Source organism: Conger conger, chromosome 18 (genome assembly GCF_963514075.1).
Source record: "Conger conger chromosome 18, fConCon1.1, whole genome shotgun sequence".
Lineage (NCBI taxonomy): Eukaryota > Metazoa > Chordata > Actinopteri > Anguilliformes > Congridae > Conger > Conger conger.
The window spans coordinates 30,796,279-30,817,506 of record NC_083777.1 but is presented as its reverse complement, the minus strand read 5'-3'; the positions used below and the strand labels follow the sequence as shown (position 1 = coordinate 30,817,506).

The 21,228-nt window shown below is 51.5% G+C and overlaps 1 protein-coding gene across 2 annotated transcripts in view; it reads left to right on the top strand.

Annotated features, from left to right (window-relative positions):
* Positions 1–21,228, top strand: part of LOC133118175 (adenosine kinase-like) — a 104,673-nt gene that overhangs the window by 56,363 nt on the left and 27,082 nt on the right. For both annotated transcript variants that reach the window (XM_061227973.1, XM_061227974.1), the window contains exons 6-7: positions 1,128–1,236; positions 19,633–19,803. In XM_061227973.1, coding sequence (XP_061083957.1) covers positions 1,128–1,236; positions 19,633–19,803 — 280 coding nt within the window. The remainder of the gene's footprint in view (positions 1–1,127; positions 1,237–19,632; positions 19,804–21,228) is intronic.

The window sequence follows — 21,228 nt, the reverse complement described above, 5'->3', positions numbered from 1 at the left end:
TACTGATCTATGAGGGATGTGTGCAGTGAATTGTGGGTACTGATCTGAGGGATTTCTGCAGTGCATTGTGGGTATTGTGGAGTGAGGAACAGTGCATTGTGGGTATTGTACAGTGAGGGGCAGCGCAGTGTATTGTGGGTATTGTACAGTGAGGGGCAGTGCAGTGTATTGTGGGTATTATACAGTGAGGGGCAGTGCAGTGTATTGTGGGTATTGTACAGTGAGGGGCAGTGCAGTGTATTGTGGGTATTGTACAGTGAGGGGCAGTGCAGTGTATTGTGGGTACTGTACAGTGAGGGGCAGTGCAGTGTATTGTGGGTACTGTACAGTGAGGGGCAGTGCAGTGTATTGTGGGTATTGTACAGTGAGGGGCAGCGCAGTGTATTGTGGGTACTGTACAGTGAGGGGCAGCGCAGTGTATTGTGGGTACTGTACAGTGAGGGGCAGCGCAGTGTATTATGGGTATTGTACAGTGAGGGGCAGCGCAGTGTATTGTGGGTACTGTACAGTGAGGGGCAGCGCAGTGTATTGTGGGTACTGTACAGTGAGGGGCAGCGCAGTGTATTGTGGGTACTGTACGGTGAGGGGCAGTGCAGTGTATTGTGGGTATTGTACAGTGAGGGGCAGTGTATTGTGGGTACTGTACGGTGAGGGGCAGTGCAGTGTATTGTGGGTACTGACATGCCGGGAATCTCACACCGTAAAGGTTGCACACTTGACCATCCCCACAGGGCCTGAGGCAGAGGGCTGGCACTGAGTGGTCATCTCCCTGTCGAGAGGCGACATGGCAACTGCAGAGGGGTTTAATGACCTTTAGTGACCTTTAGCATGTGTGCTGCTACTACCCACGTCACAGCACTATTCCAGCACTCTTTATTATTGATTATCTTTCAATTGACACTATCTAAAATCAGTTACAGTGAACGGTCACATGGGAGGGGTGCTGACCGGGGGGGCTGGGGGGCTGGGGGTCTGGGCTTCCTTGGTTTACCGCTTCATTACTTAACAGTTACTCTCAGCTGCTGTGTCTGACCTGCAGGGTGTAAAATAGTCCCTGGCATGTTCCGGGGGAAAATAAATAGTTAAAATAGTTTCTGAAGTTGACTAGGCTGTGTGTGTGGTTGCAGGTCTCTGGTTGCTAACCTAGCGGCCGCTAACTGCTACAAGAAGGACAAACACCTGGACCTGGAGGAGAACTGGAAGCTGGTGGAGAAGGCCAAAGTCTATTACATCGCTGTGAGTATTAACCTCTTATTCACCTGTCTGTCATTGGCCCGTCTCTCCTCAGCCGGTCTGTCATTGGCTGGCCTATCATGGGTTGATCTGCCATTGGCTGTTCAGTCATCGGTCCGTCTCTCATTGGATTTTGCAATGTTTGACGTTTTAAAGTGATCTTTTTTGGGGGTAAATTCAGTAAGTATGAGATGTGCTCGGAATGCCCCATTTCACGTTGTAGATGAGCTGACCCTGCCCAGCCAGACCCTGCCCAGCCACACCCAGCCCAGCCACGCCCTGCCCAGCCACACCCAGCCCAGCCACACCCAGCCCAGCCACGCCCTGCCCAGCCACACCCAGCCCAGCCACACCCTGCCCAGCCACACCCAGCCCAGCCACACCCAGCCCAGCCACACCCAGCCCACCCACACCCAGCCCACCCACACCCAGCCCAGCCACACCCTGCCCAGCCACACCCTGCCCAGCCGCACCCTGCCCAGCCACACCCAGCCCAGCCACACCCTGCCCAGCCACACCCTGCTCCTGCTCTCTGAGCCTGTCATCATGGCTGGATGAAGGGAGGTGAAGAAGAGGAGGAGTGAGTGTTTAACTGGCTCGGCTCTCACTGCGATTGGCTGAGAGAGTGCTGAACACTGCGATTGGCTGAGGCAGAGAGTATGAGAGACTGTGCCGTTTCGCACACACACTCACTCACACACACACACACACTCACACACACACACACACACACACACACAATCATATACACCCACACACACACACACACACACCCTGCAGCGTGGAGTCCCTGCAGTCTGCAGTCTGATTCTACACCGCCCGTGCGTGTGCGCACAAACACGCCACACGTGTTTGTCTCCAGTGCGTGTTTAAAAACACACCACGCGTACGCTCAGGATCTGCCCCTGACGGTGTGTGAATGCGAGCTCTGCGGTGGTCTCAGCAGAGTGAGGCGTTGCGGCCTGCCTGATGTCACACGGCTCGCTCCGTCTCTCAGAGGAGACGTTAAGCCCCCGGTCCTGACTCACTGTGCCCAGTGAGGTTCCCATCGCCCTCATCTCTTCTGTTCCCCGCTGCCCTGCTTCTATCATCCCACCACCTCATCATCCCTCTCTACCACCATACCATGGTCAAGGATGCTTACTGTCTCACTTAACGGTCAGTGAGCCAATCACGTGCCGTCCCAAAACCTCCTGCTACAAATCACCTATCGCATTTCAGCTGGCCTTCAGCTGGCCCATCTCCCTGTGGCTTCATTTTCTTCACATTTTCCAAGAATGTTTTTTTGGATCACGATGTACGTGGCCAAGTCGCTTGGCTTTTTCTTTTTTTCTGTGGGGCGGGGGTTTGTCTTTTTATCCAGACAGTCGAGGCATGGAGCCAAGTAAGTCTAGACTCGGAGCAGTTCATGAAAAATGTCTACTTTGCGTCGGCTGTTTTTATTGCATGCGGTAATCTTCTCTTACAATAATGTCACGCCGCAGATCTTATCGTGCACAGAGCGCAGTGTCACTGTGTGAACACCAGCGCATCGGTGCACGTGCACAGACAAATCATGTCAGAGATTTTCTTTGTGCGGACTGTGGAGAGATTGTGCGGACTGTGGGGAGATTTCAGCAAGTGTTTGTGAGTTCCCCTCCCCCGATCACACATGTTTTAGTTCCATTTGAACATCTGCTGGAACACATGATGCAGAGGCAGAAGTGAAGTACAGCTCTTTATTTCTTGATTTAATTGAGGCTCTTTGCAGGAATCAAAGGTAAATAAATGAAGGACGTAGCCTGAGATGTACTTCAGTTTCCTGTGCTGGCAGATTGTTTTTTTGTTTAGTTTTTTTGGGGGGGGGTGTTTCTGGTGCCTGTGTCTATTGTTCTTTGACCCGACACTGAACTTGGAAGATGACTTTCAGCCACGGTCAGAACAGCCGACAGAAATACCTTTCTAAGCTCAGGTACTGATACATACAGGTGTTCACGAGGAAGTGAATGACGTATGCCCCTGCCTGTAATCCATGCTCTTCATTTTCCTGTTTTACACAACTATATACCTCTATATATGTTACTGTATAACCCCTGTATATGTTATTGTATATCCCCTGTATGTTATTGAATAACCCCTATATGTTGTTGAATAACCCCTGTATGTTACTGTATAACCCCTATATGTTGTTGAATAACCCCTGTATGTTACTGTATAACCCCTGTATGTTAGTGAATAACCCCTGTATGTTATTGAGTAACCCCTGTATGTTATTGTGTAACCCCTGTATGTTATTGTATAACCCCTGTATGTTATTGTGTAACCCCTGTATGTTATTGTATAAACCCTGTATGTTAGTGAATAACCCCTGTATGTTAGTGAATAACCCCTGTATGTTATTGAGTAACCCCTGTATGTTATTGTGTAACCCCTGTATGTTATTGTATAAACCCTGTATGTTAGTGAATAACCCCTGTATGTTATTGAATAACCCCCGTGTGTTATTGAGTAACCCCTGTATGTTATTGAGTAACCCCTGTTTGTTAGTGAATAACCCCTGTATGTTAGTGAATAACCCCTGTATGTTATTGAATAACCCCCGTGTGTTATTGAGTAACCCCTGTATGTTAGTGAATAACCCCTGTATGTTATTGTATTAACCCTGTATGTTAGTGAATAACCCCTGTATGTTATTGTGTAACCCCCGTGTGTTATTGAGTGACCCCTGTATGTTATTGTCATTTTGACTGTTGGCTTTGCCTGTGTAACTCTGTCAGGGCTCTGTTGTACAGCAGCTTTCAGACTCGGCGGGGTTTTCCTGGCAGAATGAGGACAGATAAATAAAATAAGACGTGTTGTTGGCGGGGAATCTCTGGGCTGCTCGTCTGCGTATTTGGCGTGGCTGTTCCAGGGTCAGCCGGTCTCCGGTCAGGGTTACTCCAGGTCCTCTCTCTCTCCCTCCCTTTCTCTCTCTGTCTCTCCCTTTCTCTCTCTCTCTCTCTCTCTCTCTCCCTTTCTCTCTCTATCTTACTCTCTCCCCCTCTCTCCCCCTCTCTCCCCCTCTCTCCCCCTCTCTCTCCCTTTCCCTCCCTTTCCCTCTCTTTCCCTCTCTTTCCCTCTCTTTCCCTCTCTTTCCCTCTCTTTCCCTCTTTCCCTCTTTCCCTCTTTCCCTCTCTCCCTCTCCCTCTCTCCCCCCCTTGCACTGGAGACAGACGATGGGGGTCGCTGGAGGTCCCTCCCCCAGATTGTACTCCACGGCAGAGGGGGCCTGCCCACTGTAAAGAGTGAATGTCTGAAGTGTTTCAGTCTTGTAATAAGACATCTTATCTTAATATCTTCTCCACTGGGTAGCATGGCTGTATGATTGGTTGAAAGCATGTATCAGGATGCCTGGCATGCCCATATTCCCTTGCCTTATGAATGAAGGATAAAAGACTTGCATATGCTCACTTTGTAAATCACTTTCGCTGAATTGACTCATTGCTAAATTAATATGGGCGTCTTTAGCTCAGGAGGAGGGTTGCCGGTTCGATCCCCTGCCCTGGGTGTGTCGAAGTGTCCCTGAGCAAGACACCTAACCCTTAACTGCTCCCAACGAGCTGTTTGGTGCCTTGCATGGCGGTCGATCGCGCGTGTGATTGCGTGTGTGCGCGCAGCGGTACCTGGACACAGTCGCTACGACGACACAGATGCTACGACGACACAGTCGCTACGACGACACGGATGCTACGACGACACAGTCGCCATGACGACACAGGCGTTGATGTTCTACTCCGTGTCACTTCAGGTGTCTGTCTGTGTTCGGTCTGCAGAAGCACATCTGTGGAGAATAAAGACCAATTAAAGTCCAGTGGAATATCCCTCTCTCTGTGAAGAGGCCTTATCTCTTGCTCTGTTCTTTTCATTGTGTGAGGAGTACCTCATTTACCCCCCACTGCTCTCCCCGTCTGCTGTGAAATTCATCCGTTGATCCTCGAGCAGCTCAGCTCATAATGTCTGCGTTGATCCTCAAACAGAACTCAGCTCATAATGTCTGCGTTGATCGTCAAACGGAGCTCAGCTCATAATGTCTGCGTTGATCCTCAAACAGAGCTCAGCTCATAATGTCTGTGTTGATCCTGGAGCAGCTCAGCTCATAATGTCTGCGTTGGCTCAGCGTGGCAGCAGCAGCGTGGCTCTGTAGAGTGGCTCTGTAGCGTGGCTCTGTAGAGTGGCTCTGTAGAGTGTAGAGTGGCTCTGTAGAGTGTAGAGTGGCTCTGTAGAGTGTAGAGTGGCTCTGTAGAGTGGCTCTGTAGAGTGGCTCTGTAGAGTGTAGCGTGGCTCTGTAGAGTGTAGAGTGGCTCTGTAGAGCGGCTCTGTAGAGTGGCTCTGTAGAGTGTAGCGTGGCTCTGTAGAGTGGCTCTGTAGAGTGTAGCGTGGCTCTGTAGAGTGTAGCGTGGCTCTGTAGCGTGGCTCTGTAGAGTGGCTCTGTAGCGTGGCTCTGTAGAGTGGCTCTGTAGCGTGGCTCTGTAGAGTGGCTCTGTAGCGTGGCTCTGTAGAGTGTAGAGTGGCTCTGTAGCGTGGCTCTGTAGAGTGGCTCTGTAGAGTGGCTCTGTAGAGTGTAGAGTGGCTCTGTAGAGTGGCTCTGTAGAGTGTAGAGTGGCTCTGTAGAGTGGCTCTGTAGAGTGTAGCGTGGCTCTGTAGCGTGGCTCTGTAGAGTGGCTCTGTAGAGTGGCTCTGTAGCGTGGCTCTGTAGAGTGGCTCTGTAGCGTGGCTCTGTAGAGTGGCTCTGTAGAGTGGCTCTGTAGAGTGGCTCTGTAGAGTGGCTCTGTAGCGTGGCTCTGTAGAGTGTAGAGTGGCAGTTCTTCAGCGTTCCTGTGACGTCGAGCTGGCGGCATCAGTCCGCTTTACCTATCTTTCACGTGGTGTGTTCTTAACAACATTTAGCTGTCACGATGTTAAGGAAACGCCGTCTTTTTGTTGGAGGCGAGTTGCAGTGTGTCATGGGAAATGTGCATGTTATTGTATTAATTTGCATAAACATTGCAAATATTTATCTGGCTGGACTGTATGACATCGCCACAGAGGGCTGTTGGGTCTCGATCTGCTTGGTGACCCCTCCTTATTATTGTATAACCCAAATTGGTTCTGCATGTAAACAATGTTTCATATTGTAATCAGACAGTGATAGAATGGCCAATCAGACGGGGTCTCCCCCGGCCCTGTGAAGTGCGGTGGCCAATCAGATGTCGTTTGCTCTGTCTCTGAGGGGCTCGGTGGCCAATCAGATGAGGTTTTCAGGTCGTCATTGTCCTGGAGCTGACTGCAAGGACACGACATGCAGAACAATTTAGCTGCTGGGTGTGTGCGTGTGTGTGTGTGTGTGTGTGTGTGTGTGTGGTATTAACGATTCTCATAAAACATTTTTCATCTTCAGTGAAATTGTTAAAAATACATGTAATCACTTACAGCCGCCATAAACCACAGCAGTAGAGATCGTGGAGAAAACAGCATCTCTTAAATACACCCCGCAGAGACATATTTAATGCTCCAGCTGAAATGGAGATTGCTGCAGCTGCATTCATAATTGTGATAAATTGATTTGTGTTTTTATGCGTACAGTAATTATCGATGAAGGTGTGCCTTCAAAACTTTTCAGGTAATGCCAGGTTCTTGTCATAATTGAATTCATTGTCGGCGCATATTGGTTAGAAGGGCAAGGATTGCAGGCTGACAGGTGTGTCTCTGGTAGGCATTGATATCTTTGGAATAAATGTATATTTTACGAATAATGAGAACACATTTCTCATATTATATAAACCTGTTATGTATATTATATATTAATACACAGTACACAATATGTGGGTTTTTATGTAAATCCACATGAGGCATGGACAGTGTACTGAAACCTGACTGGGTGCGTGTGTGGGTTACTGGTGGGGTCATGTGACTTCAGAGAGGTTGTTGTGGTCAGTTCCTATTTCACGCGTCTGAAGAGCACACTGCATTAATCCGTGGTCAGGCCCCACAGCTCAGCGTTTCCGAGCGGCGCCTCTTTAACATGCAGCCGTCTTGAGTTAAATGGAGATGAGGGATCAATAATGTGTGCCCATTGCTTTTCTCATATTCCACCGGGATTAAGCAGGAACCTTAAATTTCCCAGCTGTGGGATTGGATAGTGGGGACTGCATTGAGAAGCGCACACGTCCTCCAGGCTCCGGTGGGGTTCTGTATGTGGCTCCCTGCGGACAGCTTTGGGCGGCTCGTGTGGTTTGCGGTCGGAGCATCGCAGTGCAGAGAAGCCGCATCTCTCCGGCCCGGGTCGCCGAAGAGCGCCTTTCAGCCACACGGGTCAGCGTCGCGCGGTTACTGATGGAGCTCCTCATTCCCCACTCAGGTTTTACTGCGGGGGCATGGAGTCTTCCCACTGTGCCCCCAAACCAGCTACTGAACCCCAAACCAGCCACTGTACCCCCAAACCAGCCACTGTACCCCCAAACCAGCCACTGTGCCCCCAAACCTGCCACTGGACCCCAAACCAGCCACCTATAGCCACTGTACCCCCAAACCAGCCACTGTGCCCCGAAACCAGCCACTGAACCCCAAATCAGCCACTGGACCCCAAACCAGCCACTGTACCCCGAAACCAGCCACTGGACCCCAAACCAGCCACCTATAGCCACTGTACCCCCAAACCAGCCACCGTACCCCGAAACCAGCCACTGAACCCCAAATCAGCCACTGGACCCCAAACCAGCCACTGTACCCCGAAACCGGCCACTGTGCACCGAAACCTGCCACTGGACCCCAAACCAGCCACTGTACCCCCAAACCAGCCACTGGACCCCAAACCAGCCACTGTGCACCGAAACCTGCCACCTATAGCCACTGTACCCCGAAACCAGCCACTGTACCCCCAAACCAGCCACTGTACCCCCAAACTAGCCACCTATAGCCACTGTACCCCCAAACCAGCCACTGTACCCCAAACTAGCCACCTATAGCCACTGTACCCCCAAACCAGCCACCTATACCCACTGTACCCCGAAACCAGCCACCTATAGCCAATGTACCCCCAAACCAGCCACTGAACCCCAAACTAGACCCCTACACCCACTGTACCCCGAAAACAGCCACCTATAGCCACTGTACCCCGAAACCAGCCACCTAGATCCACTGTACCCCCCAACCAGCCACTGAACCCCAAAACCAGCCACCTAGAGCCACTGTACCCCCAAACCAGCCACCTATATCCACAGTACCCCCAAACCAGCCACTGAACCCCAAACCAGACGCCCTACACCCACTGTACCCCGAAACCAGCCACTGTGCACCGAAACCTGCCACTGTACCCCCAAACCAGCCACAACCACTGTACCCCAAAATGCCATGGAGAACACACGTGAAAATCCTCAACCCCCTCCCGACCCCCCAAACCTCCACACCCCACACACAGACACAAATCATGGCTTTCTTGTTGCATGGAATAGAATTTTCCAGAACATATATGGCCAGACCGTTCTGGGGTTTAACGTGACTGTCAGATCTTATATGAGCCTTCTTGAATCTCTGCCAGCGCAATAGCTGTTAATTCCACACTATGGCAATGGTATTATTGAGTTAAAGCTTTAGCCCAGTATATAAGTGATGTTGTTATACATTTATTCAGATGCATTTCTGGCACATGCATTCACAGTGACAGGATGTGCATTATTGTCGTGGTGCGGTAATGTTCTGAATGTTTACTCTGCCTTGGCCCATTTGTGGGGTTCTGTTTCTGGTTCTGTTCCTCTGGTTACTCCGCTGTGGGGGTTCTGTTTCTGGTTCTGGTATTTAGGTTGCTCAGCTGTGGGGTTCTGGTTCTGTTCTTTGCGGTACTCTCCGGGAAATTGAACAGAAACTTGAGTGTCCTGCCCACAGTGCAGTTATGAGTGTGCTCTGAGTGTTACTTCGTAAATCAGTGAATAATAATCTGCCCTGGCCCGGAGCGCCCTGCCCGGGGACGTGAGACCTCCGTGCCGCAGGCTCTGTACGATCAGGACGGGGAAGCGGTCCTCTGTCACAGTGCGCTAAAGACGTTATCTCGTGTACCAAACGTGTCGTGTAAACACCACCCAGCGCGATAGGCTAATATGTCACATTTATTTATATATGAAAATCTGTACGTGGTGTAGAAATGATTATGCGCAGAAAAATGTGGGCCTGGTGTAGTTCTCGGCATGGGGCTGTGTGAATCTGCTGTTGCAGAAATGTGCTCTCCAGGGCAGACTGCAGATAGAGAGGTGCTCTCCAGGGCAGACTGCGGAGTGAGGAGTTATTAAACACAGTCTTTCAGGGCTGCGGTTTTGATGGGGGGGGGGGGGAGGTTTAAGTTTTTGGGGGTTTTTTTATGTTTTTTTTTTTCTTTTTTTCTTTGTTTTGCATTGTTCATTGTTCCAGACCTTCTGAAAACACACAAGCACAGAACTATTAGGGTACATTTTTTTAGGATTTAGTATGATTTAAATACACCACACAATACACACTCCTAGTCAACAATGGATAATGGGGTGGAAAGTTAGCGGTTAAAAACATTTCCTCAGGATGGTGATTTAAACGTGTTATTTGGACCGTTTTTCTGGTGGGAGCCACAGGGCTTTGGGTCCTGAGTGCTGTTCACACGTACATGAGACTGTTTTTAGGAGGGGGCAGGACAGGGTGCAACATTACATTTTGTAATATGATGTGAAGATTAAAGCTGAGAATATGTATGGAAGGCACATCCACAGTTCAGCACAACATTTACATTTTAGTTTTTCTATTCGATCTATTTAACCGCGGTGGTCATATTGAGATTGACATCTCTTTTTCTACTGATCCATGGAGCCTGTATAATTCCCCACAGTCTGTACACACATCTACTGACATCGGCTCACAGCTACTGACGTCGTCTCACATCTACTGACATCGGCTCACAGCTATGCCTTCTGTGAGTACAGAAGAGCTGGGGAATGCTTCAATAAATCCGCCTCTATGGTTTGTGAAAAGACAGAAGTGCAGCCAGCCTGCATGTAAAGCACTGCAGTTATGACTTTGGCTGTCTGTGAATGATGGGTTTTGAGTGAGCAAACCCACACGTTACATTAATACTGAACCGTAAAGCAAATTGGTCACTGCGTGGCACTAATTTGCCCGCTGTACTCAGGTTATTTATTTGGGCTGAGTCTGCACTCGTGTCTGGCTGATTGCTTGTGTTCTGTGCCCCCCGTTGTGACAGTTATTATCGTTATTACATTTTTATATTAATACTGAAACGCGGTGGAACCCGCACTCCTCCCGGCCCCACGCTGGTGCGGGTCCCGGGCCGTGAGTGTCCCGGGAGGAGCTGCTTCGCGATGTTTGCACGCAGGGCGGAAGGTCACGGCGGTGATCTGGTGTAAATTGCAGTCTTGGCAACGAGCCGCGGTGGGGAGCTGGCTCTGCAGTTTACATAAGAGATGCTGAGTTAGGCGCGCCTCGCAGGCACACAGCACGGGGCACGGACGCACTCTGGATGCCACTGCATTCCGGAGACTCATGGCCATGCTCTCGTTGCTCAAGTGCATCCTGCTGCACAATGCATCACGTTTTCAGTGCATGCACCATGCATCACGTTTTCAGTGCATGCACCATGCATCACGTTTTCAGTGCATGCACCATGCATCACGTTTTCAGTGCATGCACAATGCATTTCATGTTTTCAGTGCATGCACCACACATCACGTTTTCAGTGCATGCACCATGCATCACGTTTTCAGTGCATGCACCATGCATCACGTTTTCAGTGCATGCACCATGCATCACGTTTTCAGTGCATGCACAATGCATCACGTTTTCAGTGCATGCACCACGCATCACATTTTCAGTGCATGCACCATGCATCACGTTTTCAGTGCATGCACCATGCATCACGTTTTCAGTGCATGCACCATGCATCACGTTTTCAGTGCATGCACAATGCATTTCATGTTTTCAGTGCATGCACCACGCATCACGTTTTCAGTGCATGCACCATGCACCACGTTTTCAGAACATGCACCATGCATCGCTTTTTCAGTGCATGCACAATGCATTACATTTTTTCAGTGCATGCATTACATTTTTTTGTACATGCTGAATGCATTACACTATTTAGTGCATGGACAATGCATAAAATGTTTTAGTGCATGCACAGTGCATTACATTTTTCTGTGCATGCTGAATGTATGACATTTTCAATGCATGCTCTGTGTGTTCTGTTTTAAGTGTATATGCTCACTGCACCATACTTGTGCGTAGCAGGTGGATGCTCTCTGCGTCCGTGCTGCAGAATCCCAGACTGCGGCAGAAATATGAGCGGACCCCAGTGCTGCCGCAGAAACGATGTGGATTCATGGACTCATAAGAGCACAATAATGACCACAACCAAGCTGTGTGTGACCTGTACCAGGTTCTCTCTCACTCTCGCCTCACTGATCCACAGTGCCTGTCCCGTCTCCAGGAGTGAAATAGTGAGGGAAGTTTGTGTTTGGCGCGCGGACTCGTGGATCGTATCTGAGAGGTATTTACCATTTCACAGCCCGCCCCTTTAGCTTCATCGTTAGCACGGGAGGAAATCCGTTGTTGACGTTTTCTTCAGGGACCTTCATTACGCTCGCTGTCAGATGGTTATTTTAACGGCCATGAATCATTAATGGCCCACTTTGCATGGCTGCTGTGTGTGATGAAGGCTGGTTACGGTGCATTACCAGGGCGAGCTGTGTGTGTGTGTGTGTGTGTGTGTGAGGGGGTGGTTCTGGGTGTGTGTGTGTGTGTGAGGGGGTGGTTCTGGCGGGGTGTGTGTGTGTGTGGGGGTGGTTCTGGATGTGTGTGTGTGTGTGAGGGGGTGGTTCTGGCGGGGTGTGTGTGTGTGTGGGGGTGGTTCTGGATGTGTGTGTGTGTGTGAGGGGGTGGTTCTGGATGTGTGTGTGTGTGTGAGGGGGTGGTTCTGGCGGGGTGTGTGTGTGTGTGGGGGTGGGTCTGGATGTGTGTGTGTGTGTGAGGGGGTGGTTCTGGCGGGGTGTGTGTGTGTGTGGGGGTGGGTCTGGATGTGTGTGTGTGTGTGAGGGGGTGGTTCTGGCGGGGTGTGTGTGTGTGTGGGGGTGGGTCTGGATGTGTGTGTGTGTGTGAGGGGGTGGTTCTGGATGTGTGTGTGTGTGTGTGGGGGTGGTTCTGGGGGGGTGTGTGTGAGTGTGTGGGGGTGGTTCTGGGGGGGTGTGTGTGTGTGTGGGGGTGGTTCTGGGGGTGTGTGTGTGTGAGGGGGTGGTTCTGGGTGTGTGTGTGTGTGTGTGTGTGGGGGGGTGGTTCTGGGGGGGTGTGTGTGTGTGGGGGGGTGGTTCTGGGGGGGTGTGTGTGTGTGTGGGGGTGGTTCTGGGGGGTGTGAGTGTGTGAGGGGGTGGTTCTGGATGTGCGTGTACGTGTGTGTGTGTGTGTGGGGGTGGTTCTGGGGGGTGTGTGTGAGTGTGTGAGGGGGTGTGTGTGTGTGGGGGTGGTTCTGGGGGGGTGTGAGTGTGTGAGGGGGTGGTTCTGGGGGGGTGTGTGTGTGTGTGGGGGTGGGTCTGGATGTGTGTGTGTGTGTGTGTGTGGGGGTGGGTCTGGATGTGCGTGTACGTGTGTGTGCATCATTACCAGAGCAGACTCAATCGGCTGCGTTAAGTGGCTGGTCCTCCATCACGCACCCCTGCTTTGTGACGGGGCGTGGTCGTGTGCCCTCTCTCAGGGGGGTGGGCAGGCTCTGCTCCTCTGGCTCTGTCTCGGGAGAGGGGCTCCTGTGTGGGGTTCGTTACTTTCGGCCTCTCGACCGAAACCAACCCAGCAGTGCAGCGAGGTGCTGGAGTCTGAAGCGCACAGATGGCTTTACTACGAAACGCTGACTCTGTGCCGCCCCCCTGCCCCCCCCCGCCCCTCGCTGTCAACGGGACTGAAGCAGCATTACCCAGCATCTCCCCCCCCCACCTCCTTATTCTTTTATTTTATTTCATTATTTTATTTTATCTTTTGCCCCTGTGTGTGTGTCTGGCTGTGTTTGCGGGGCTGTTAGCGGTTGCCCGGGGAAACCGGGGGCTGCAGTTCCCCCTCGGTGAGTTTCATTGGGCGGGGGTTTGGCGGGTCCCTGGAGGAGGATCGCTCCAGAGTCTCCGTCGTTCTCCGGGCCGCCTCTCGCTGACGAACCGAGCAGGACCCCCGTCGTCCAATCGCCCCCCCCCTCCTCAAAAGCAGGCCTCCGCCACCTCCCTCTTCAAAGCCACGGTTATGGCTGGCGACGACGTCTTTACCCCCGCTCCGGGCGGCGCGGGTGACCTTTGACCCCTCAGGTGAGAGAGCGGGGAGGGGCCCTGTTCCCCTGGAGCGGCGCTCTGCGCTGGGACTGCGAGCGGAGCCATGTGGAGTGAGTTAGTAACCCGAGTCCTGCCCTGCGTCCCGGGCTGTTGTGGGGATTAGTATTGGCAGCTGAAGGCTCTTGGCCTTAAAACTTTTGTCTGTTTTAAATCCAGAATAAATTCCTCTCCGTCCCCCCCTGCCCCAGAACCCCGTCGCTGTAACCCGATCCGATTTCTGTGCTTTCCTCCGACACCGCCGCCAGCTCTGCGGAGCGGGGTGAAGCTCCGCGCCCCTGAGCTCCTAAATCCCGCCTGATTCCAGCCTCGCCGAGATCTCTAAACAATCAGGGCCGCGCGTTTAGCCGCTAACAGACATTAGCCTCCCAGCAGGGCGGGCTAACGCGCCGGCGTGGGAGAGTGGGGCTAAGGCCGCCGCCACGCTAACGTGGCGGAGGATTAATGTGATTACAGCCCTGAGCGGGGCTCCTAATCCGCGGAGTAACAGCCCCCTGCCGGAGCCGCGCGGGTCTGCGAGCTCGTCTTTAACAGACCGCCGTCTGCGGAATGCTCCCGTCGAGTTTTCTGCCCAAACTCGTTGTTGTGAAGTCCTCGCGCTACTGCCGTGTATGTGCGTTCCAAAAGCCCTCGGGAGCAGCTACGACACGTTAATTACCACAGTACACAGGCGTTATAAATCATTTATCAGTACGCATAACCCCTTTATTACCCTAGTGTAATAAAGAACGTGAAATGTGATCAGAGGGCTTTGCCCCATGGTGTGTGAACACAACACAGCATAATCAAAGGGCAGTGAATTACACTAAAGAATGTGCCCTCTCTCTCTCTCTCCCTCACACCGGATATCTTCACACAGGTGTGCCACCTCGCATTACTGTCGTCTTCCTCAGGACTGTGAGTGACCTGCACTCCTGCCAGACTCATGTCTGGGGCCTTGCTCCAGTCACTCTGAGCGTGAGGGGGGTACTCTGCACTCCTGCCAGACTCACGTCTGGGGCCTTGCTCCAGTCCCTCTGAGCGTGAGGGGGGTACTCTGCACTCCTGCCAGACTCATGTCTGGGGCCTTGCTCCAGTCCCTCTGAGCGTGAGGGGGGTACTCTGGCCAATTACATTTGCTTTTGAAAGATGTGTGATGGAGTTGCTCCGTAAATGCTCCGAGTGTTATACGCTGCTCATAAAGTGTCGCATGTGAATTCATGTTCCTCCTCTGCAACGCGCTTGGCTTTGATGCGGCTGATTCTCCTCGTGTGAGGCGTGAGAGAGCTGCTCTGTGCGTGTGGCCTGTGTAAATGAGCCACTCGTGTTGTTTCCTGCGTGTTTAAGGAACCCTTCCGCTGACTGCCGAGCCGTCTGTAATGTTTCCTCACCTGAAAAGGACCTCCTAAGTCTGATATCGTTGCATGGTTAAAACTATGCTGTGTGTAGTTTCGACCTTTGAACTAAGACTGAATCCACGGGGCTTCTGGGAAACTGAGTCCATAAGGCCCAACGGCTGTGTGGATCTTATTGTAGCTACACCGGAGCTTGAACCACCAACCTTCCGGGTCCCAGTCACGTACCTTAACCACTAGACTACAGGCTGGCCCAGTCATGTAACTTAGCCACGAGGCTACAGGCAGTCCCAGTCATGTACCTTAGCCACTAGGCTACAGGCTGCCCCAGTCATGTACCTTAGCCACTAGGCTACAGGCTGGCCCAGTCATGTACCTTAGCCACTAGGCTACAGGCTGGCCCAGTCATGTACCTTAGGCACTAGGCTACAGGCTGGCCCAGTCATGTACCTTAGCCACTAGGCTACAGGCTGGCCCAGTCATGTACCTTAGCCACTAGGCTACAGGCTGGCCCAGTCATGTACCTTAGCCACTAGGCTACAGGCTGGCCCAGTCATGTACCTTAGCCACTAGGCTACAGGCTGGCCCAGTCATGTACCTTAGCCACTAGGCTACAGGCTGCCCCAGTCATGTACCTTAACCACTAGGCTACAGGCTGGCCCAGTCATGTACCTTAGCCACTAGGCTACAGGCTGGCCCAGTCATGTACCTTAACCACTAGGCTACAGGCTGGCCCAGTCATGTACCTTAGCCACTAGGCTACAGGCTGCCCCAGTCATGTACCTTAGCCACGAGGCTACAGGCTGGCCCAGTCATGTACCTTAGCCACGAGGCTACAGGCTGGCCCAGTCATGTACCTTAGCCACTAGGCTACAGGCTTCCCCAGTCATGTACCTTAGCCACTAGGCTACAGGCTGCCCCAGTCATGTACCTTAGCCACTAGGCTACAGGCTGCCCCAGTCATGTACCTTAGCCACTAGGCTACAGGCTGCCCCAGTCATGTACCTTAGCCACGAGGCTACAGGCTGGCCCAGTCATGTACCTTAGCCACTAGGCTACAGGCTTCCCCAGTCATGTACCTTAGCCACTAGGCTACAGGCTGGCCCAGTCATGTACCTTAGCCACTAGGCTACAGGCTGGCCCAGTCATGTACCTTAGCCACGAGGCTACAGGCTGGCCCAGTCATGTACCTTAGCCACTAGGCTACAGGCTTCCCCAGTCATGTACCTTAGCCACTAGGCTACAGGCTTCCCCAGTCATGTACCTTAGCCACTAGGCTACAGGCTGCCCCAGTCATGTACCTTAGCCACTAGGCTACAGGCTGCCCCAGTCATGTACCTTAGCCACGAGGCTACAGGCTGGCCCAGTCATGTACCTTAGCCACTAGGCTACAGGCTTCCCCAGTCATGTACCTTAGCCACTAGGCTACAGGCTGGCCCAGTCATGTACCTTAGCCACTAGGCTACAGGCTGGCCCAGTCATGTACCTTAGCCACGAGGCTACAGGCTGCTCCAGTCATGTACCTTAGCCACGAGGCTACAGGCTGCTCCAGTCATGTACCTTAGCCACTAGGCTACAGGCTGGCCCAGTCATGTACCTTAGCCACTAGGCTACAGGCTGGCCCCTGCCCCAGATGCATGAAAAGCCGCAATGTTCCGGAGTGATGTTTGTGGATTACCGCGCACCATCACAGTGGAAGTTGCCGTGGTGACGGGGCAGCGGGGATAAGCATTCCGGCGCTCCGGTTGTGGGTGCGTGTCTGGGGGACCCGGGTCGTGGCCCGGCTGTCACATCAATCAGGGCTCTGCTCCTTTCCTGATGAACCTGGAAACGCTGTTTATTCCCCTGCGCCCACGTGGCCCGGGGGGGCTTTATCGCCGGAACATTCTCTCCTGCTCCCCGCTCTCGGTGTGCAGGAGCCTCTGACGTGTTCGCTCCTGACCCGGGTCTGCTGCCTCTGCCTGGGGTGTTCAGGGTCAGGAATCCAGTATCAGCCGAAATCATGTCCCCATCAACACAGAGCTCCCGGATGAGTGTGTTCCTCTCAGTTATGTACACAGACCTCCACCGCCAGATCATTTTTAATTTCTTGGGCCTAAGGATTAGAAAGATTGCCAACTGTTTTGTATTTCTGATTATTGGTGAGGACTATCATACACGCAGACTGAAAGTGACAAATTTTGGGTTTGAACCATCAATATTTATGGTTCTTGTTTTTTGTGTGAACATCCTGTCATCTGTACCGGCGTACAGGAAGTGTCCCTGTGTTACAGAACGCCAGCGACATCAGAGCCCCTGTCCACCACCGAGTCGGTCTCCCTCCTCCTCCTCCTCTCCTCCTCTCCTCTCTTCTCCTCTCCAGGGTGATTGGGAGAGAGAGGAAGAGAGAGAGGAAGAGAGAGAGGAAGAGAGAGAGGAAGAGAGAGAGGGAGAGGGAGAGAGGGCGTTCTCGAGCTGTGTAGCAGAAACATGCTGTTACACACACAGGTGCTGTTACACACACAGGTGCTGCTACACACACAGGTGCTGTTACACACACAGGTGCTGTTACACACAGGCTGCTGTACCTGCTCTGTATTCAGCAGCGCACCACAGAGCCGGTTTACAGTTCACCTGAGGAGAGAGCAGACAGCCAGTCTGCTGTGCTAGCAGATATTAGCGCTGCTCTACCTCCAGAGTGCTAGCAGATATTAGCACTGCTCTACCACCAGAGTGCTAGCAGATATTAGCACTGCTCTACCACCAGAGTGCTAGCAGATATTAGCACTGCTCTACCTCCAGAGTGCTAGCAGATATTAGCACTGCTCTACCTCCAGAGTGCTAGCCGACATTAGCACTGCTCTACCTCCAGAGTGCTAGCAGATATTAGCACTGCTCTACCTCCAGAGTGCTAGCAGATATTAGCACTGCTCTACCTCCAGAGTGCTAGCAGATATTTGCCTTGCTCTAGCTCCAGAGTGCTTGACCTGTATTGGTTTAAAAATTGCCTGCATCATCATCTTGCTAAGATCACAAGGCATTGTTTTGTGTGTGTGTGTGTGTGTGTGTGTGTTTTAAATAAAGCCTGAATTAAGTCTTTTGGTTTATGAATCATCAGTCGTATATTTGTTAATACGCCCAAGATTCCAAAAGGCTCTGTGTGTGGACTGTACGGGTCCACAGAATAACTTCATTTTCTGACACCGTAAATGTAATTTGCAATTTACATAAATTACATTAAGCAATTGCGTTAGAGAAATGATGTTAGTTGTATTGCAAAATATGAATTAAAGATTCTATTAGGGAAATTATCGTAAGGATTTCCATATTTGACTTCCATGGAATTTGTATAAATTACTTAAGATCAAGTAACTAACTTGAAATACATTTTGGATTACACTGAAGCAGAACAGTTTAAACATTAAAATGACGTTGTGCTGTGTCACCGGTGTGGTGAACAGATGTTGGCCCGGAGCGAAGCACTCTGCTTGTGTTCCAGGATGGGGACCCCTGTCCTCTTCCAGCTGGTGTGAACTCTAAAAATATTACAATTCAGGGACATTCGTTTTTCCATTATACTTTACATTACATGAATGGCATTTGGCAGACGCTCTTATCCAGAGCGACGTACAGTTGATTAGACTAAGCAGGAGACAATCCTCCCCTGGAGCAATGCAGGGTTAAGGGCCTTGCTCAAGGTGCCCAACGGCTGTGCGGATCTTATTGTGGCTACACCGGGATTAGAACCACCGACCTTGTGTGTCCCAGTCCTTTACCTTCACCACTACGCTACAGGCCGCCCGTTCCCGACTCTCTGCTCCTCAGAGATGTGTCGCGGTTCTTCGTCTCCCGATGATCTTACTGCAGAGCAATGCCAGCGACTCCAGTGCAGTTTATCGATGTTCTCGATGTTCTCTGGAGCGCTAAACCAGGCTGTCGGGCTGCAGGTCTGTGCTGACTCAGACGGGACTAAAAGCCCTGCTCTGCTGGCTGATGGGCATTTGGCATGCTCTCTGACAGTTGGCTCCAATAGTCAGTTTGTTGTCGTGATTGATCCAGATGAAGAAGTGTAATGCTAGTGGTAATAGTCATGCTAACGGTCATAGCCGTGCTAACGGTAATAACCGCGCTAACGGCTAAATGGTAATAGACGTACTAAGGGTCATGGCCGTACAAAGGGTCATAGTCCTTGTGCTAGCGTAATAGTCGTGCTAACGGTCATAGCTGTGCTAACTGTAATAGTCGTGCTAATGGTAATAGCCGCACTGAGGGTCATAGTCGTGCTAACGGTCATAGCTGTGCTAACTGTAATAGTCGTGCTCACGGTCATTAGCATGCTAACTGTAATAGTCGTGCTCACGGTCATTAGCATGCTAACTGTAAGAGTCGTGCTAACGGTCATTGGCATGCTAACTGTAATAGTCGTGCTAACGGTCATTGGCATGCTAACTGTAGTAGTTGTGCTAACGGTCATTGGCATGCTAACTGTAGTAGTTGTGCTAACGGTCATTGGCGTGCTAACTGTAATAGTCGTGCTAACAGTCATTGGCATGCTAACTGTAGTAGTTGTGCTAACGGTCATTGGCATGCTAACTGTAGTAGTTGTGCTAACGGTCATTGGCGTGCTAACTGTAATAGTCGTGCTAACGGTAATAGCCGTACTGAGGGTCACAGTCGTGCTCACGGTCATAGCTGTGCTAACTGTAATAGTCGTGCTAACGGTCATTGCCGTGCTAACGCGCGTCCTCCTCCTCCAGGGCTTCTTCCTGACCGTGTCGCTGGAGTCCATCCTGAAGGTGGCCAGGCACGCCTCAGAGCAAAACAAGCTCTTCAGCCTGAACCTCTCCGCCCCCTTCATCAGCCAGTTCTACAAGCAGCAGATGATGGAGGTCATGCCCTACGTGGACATCCTGTTCGGCAACGAGACGGTGAGTCAAAAGCCCTGATCCCCGGAGGGTTAATAACGCACTGTAGGACTTCACTAACACTCTATAACGCTGTTTTAAATGGTAAATGGCTGGCATTAATATGGCGCCTTCATCCAAAGCGCTGTACGCTGTTAGGTGTCTTGCTCAGGGACACTTTGACACACCCAGGGCGGAATCGAACTGGCAACCCTCCGACTGCCAGAAAACCGCCCTTACCACCTGAGCCAATGTCGGCCCACTACAGCTCTGTAACACAACATTAATACTGTGGAAGCTGTATATTACATTACATCACATTATTGGCATTTGGCAGACGCTCTTATCCAGAGCGACGTACAGTTGATTAGACAAAGCAGGAGACAATCCTCCCCTGGAGCAATGCGGGGTTAAGGGCCTTGCTCAAGGGCTGTGCGGATCTTATAGTGGCTACACCGGGATTAGAACCACCGACCTTGTGTGTCCCAGTCTTAACCGCTACGCTACAGGCCGCCCCTATGTATATCTGTGAAGTAGTCCGATATGTAAACATGTTCTGCGCTACAGACTCCCAGAAGCCCACCTGTTGACCCCCCCCCCCCCCCGCTCTGTGTCAGGAGCAGAATCAGATGAGAGCGGAATCAGATGAGAGCGGAATCAGATGAGAGCGGAATCAGATGAGAGCGGAATCAGATGAGAGCGGAATCAGATCAGAGCAGAATCAGATCAGATCAGAGCAGAATCAGATCAGAGCAGAATCAGATCAGAGCAGAATCAGATCAGAGCAGAGCAGAATCAGATCAGAGCTCATCCCGCTGTCACCGGTCTTTATCAGGCCGCCGCGTCGCGTGTGTATCGATCTCCTGAGCTGGGTGACAGTGAGCTGCTCAGTGCTGGTCACGCACCGCTCACAGCTGTCCTGCTCCGCTCAGAGGAGTTCCTGTGTGATGATGATAACTTTATTTATGTATCGCTTCTCAGGGTATAGTGCCAAAGTGAAGGTAAAATTTGACAAACTAAGCACAGGCAGCATGGAAGAGGGTAGAGAGAATATTGAAATGCACAATAAGATAAGATTGCTGAGTGTGGTACAGTGTAGTAGGAAACAGACCTGTGTGTGTGTGTGTGTGTGTCTCCACACAGTGTGGCTGGTAGTTGGGGGAAGAGGTGGGGGGGGTGTTGAGTACAGGTTGCGTTCCCTGGGAGCATAGTGCTGTGTCAGTGACTCGGGAGATGTACGTGACTCTACGCCGGAGTATTCAGGACTCCAGTCAGTCACAGTGGCCCTGGATCGCCCTGTAAACGCGTGACCTTAATTTAATTACCTCACTGTCGCGGGCGGGCGGGAGTGGTGTCGGTCTCGGTTGGTTTGATATTATTTCATTAGCTTTACTTTGCGTGCCCCTCCGCAGACTCGACTCCTGAGTCCAGTAATAACTCCCAGGGCTC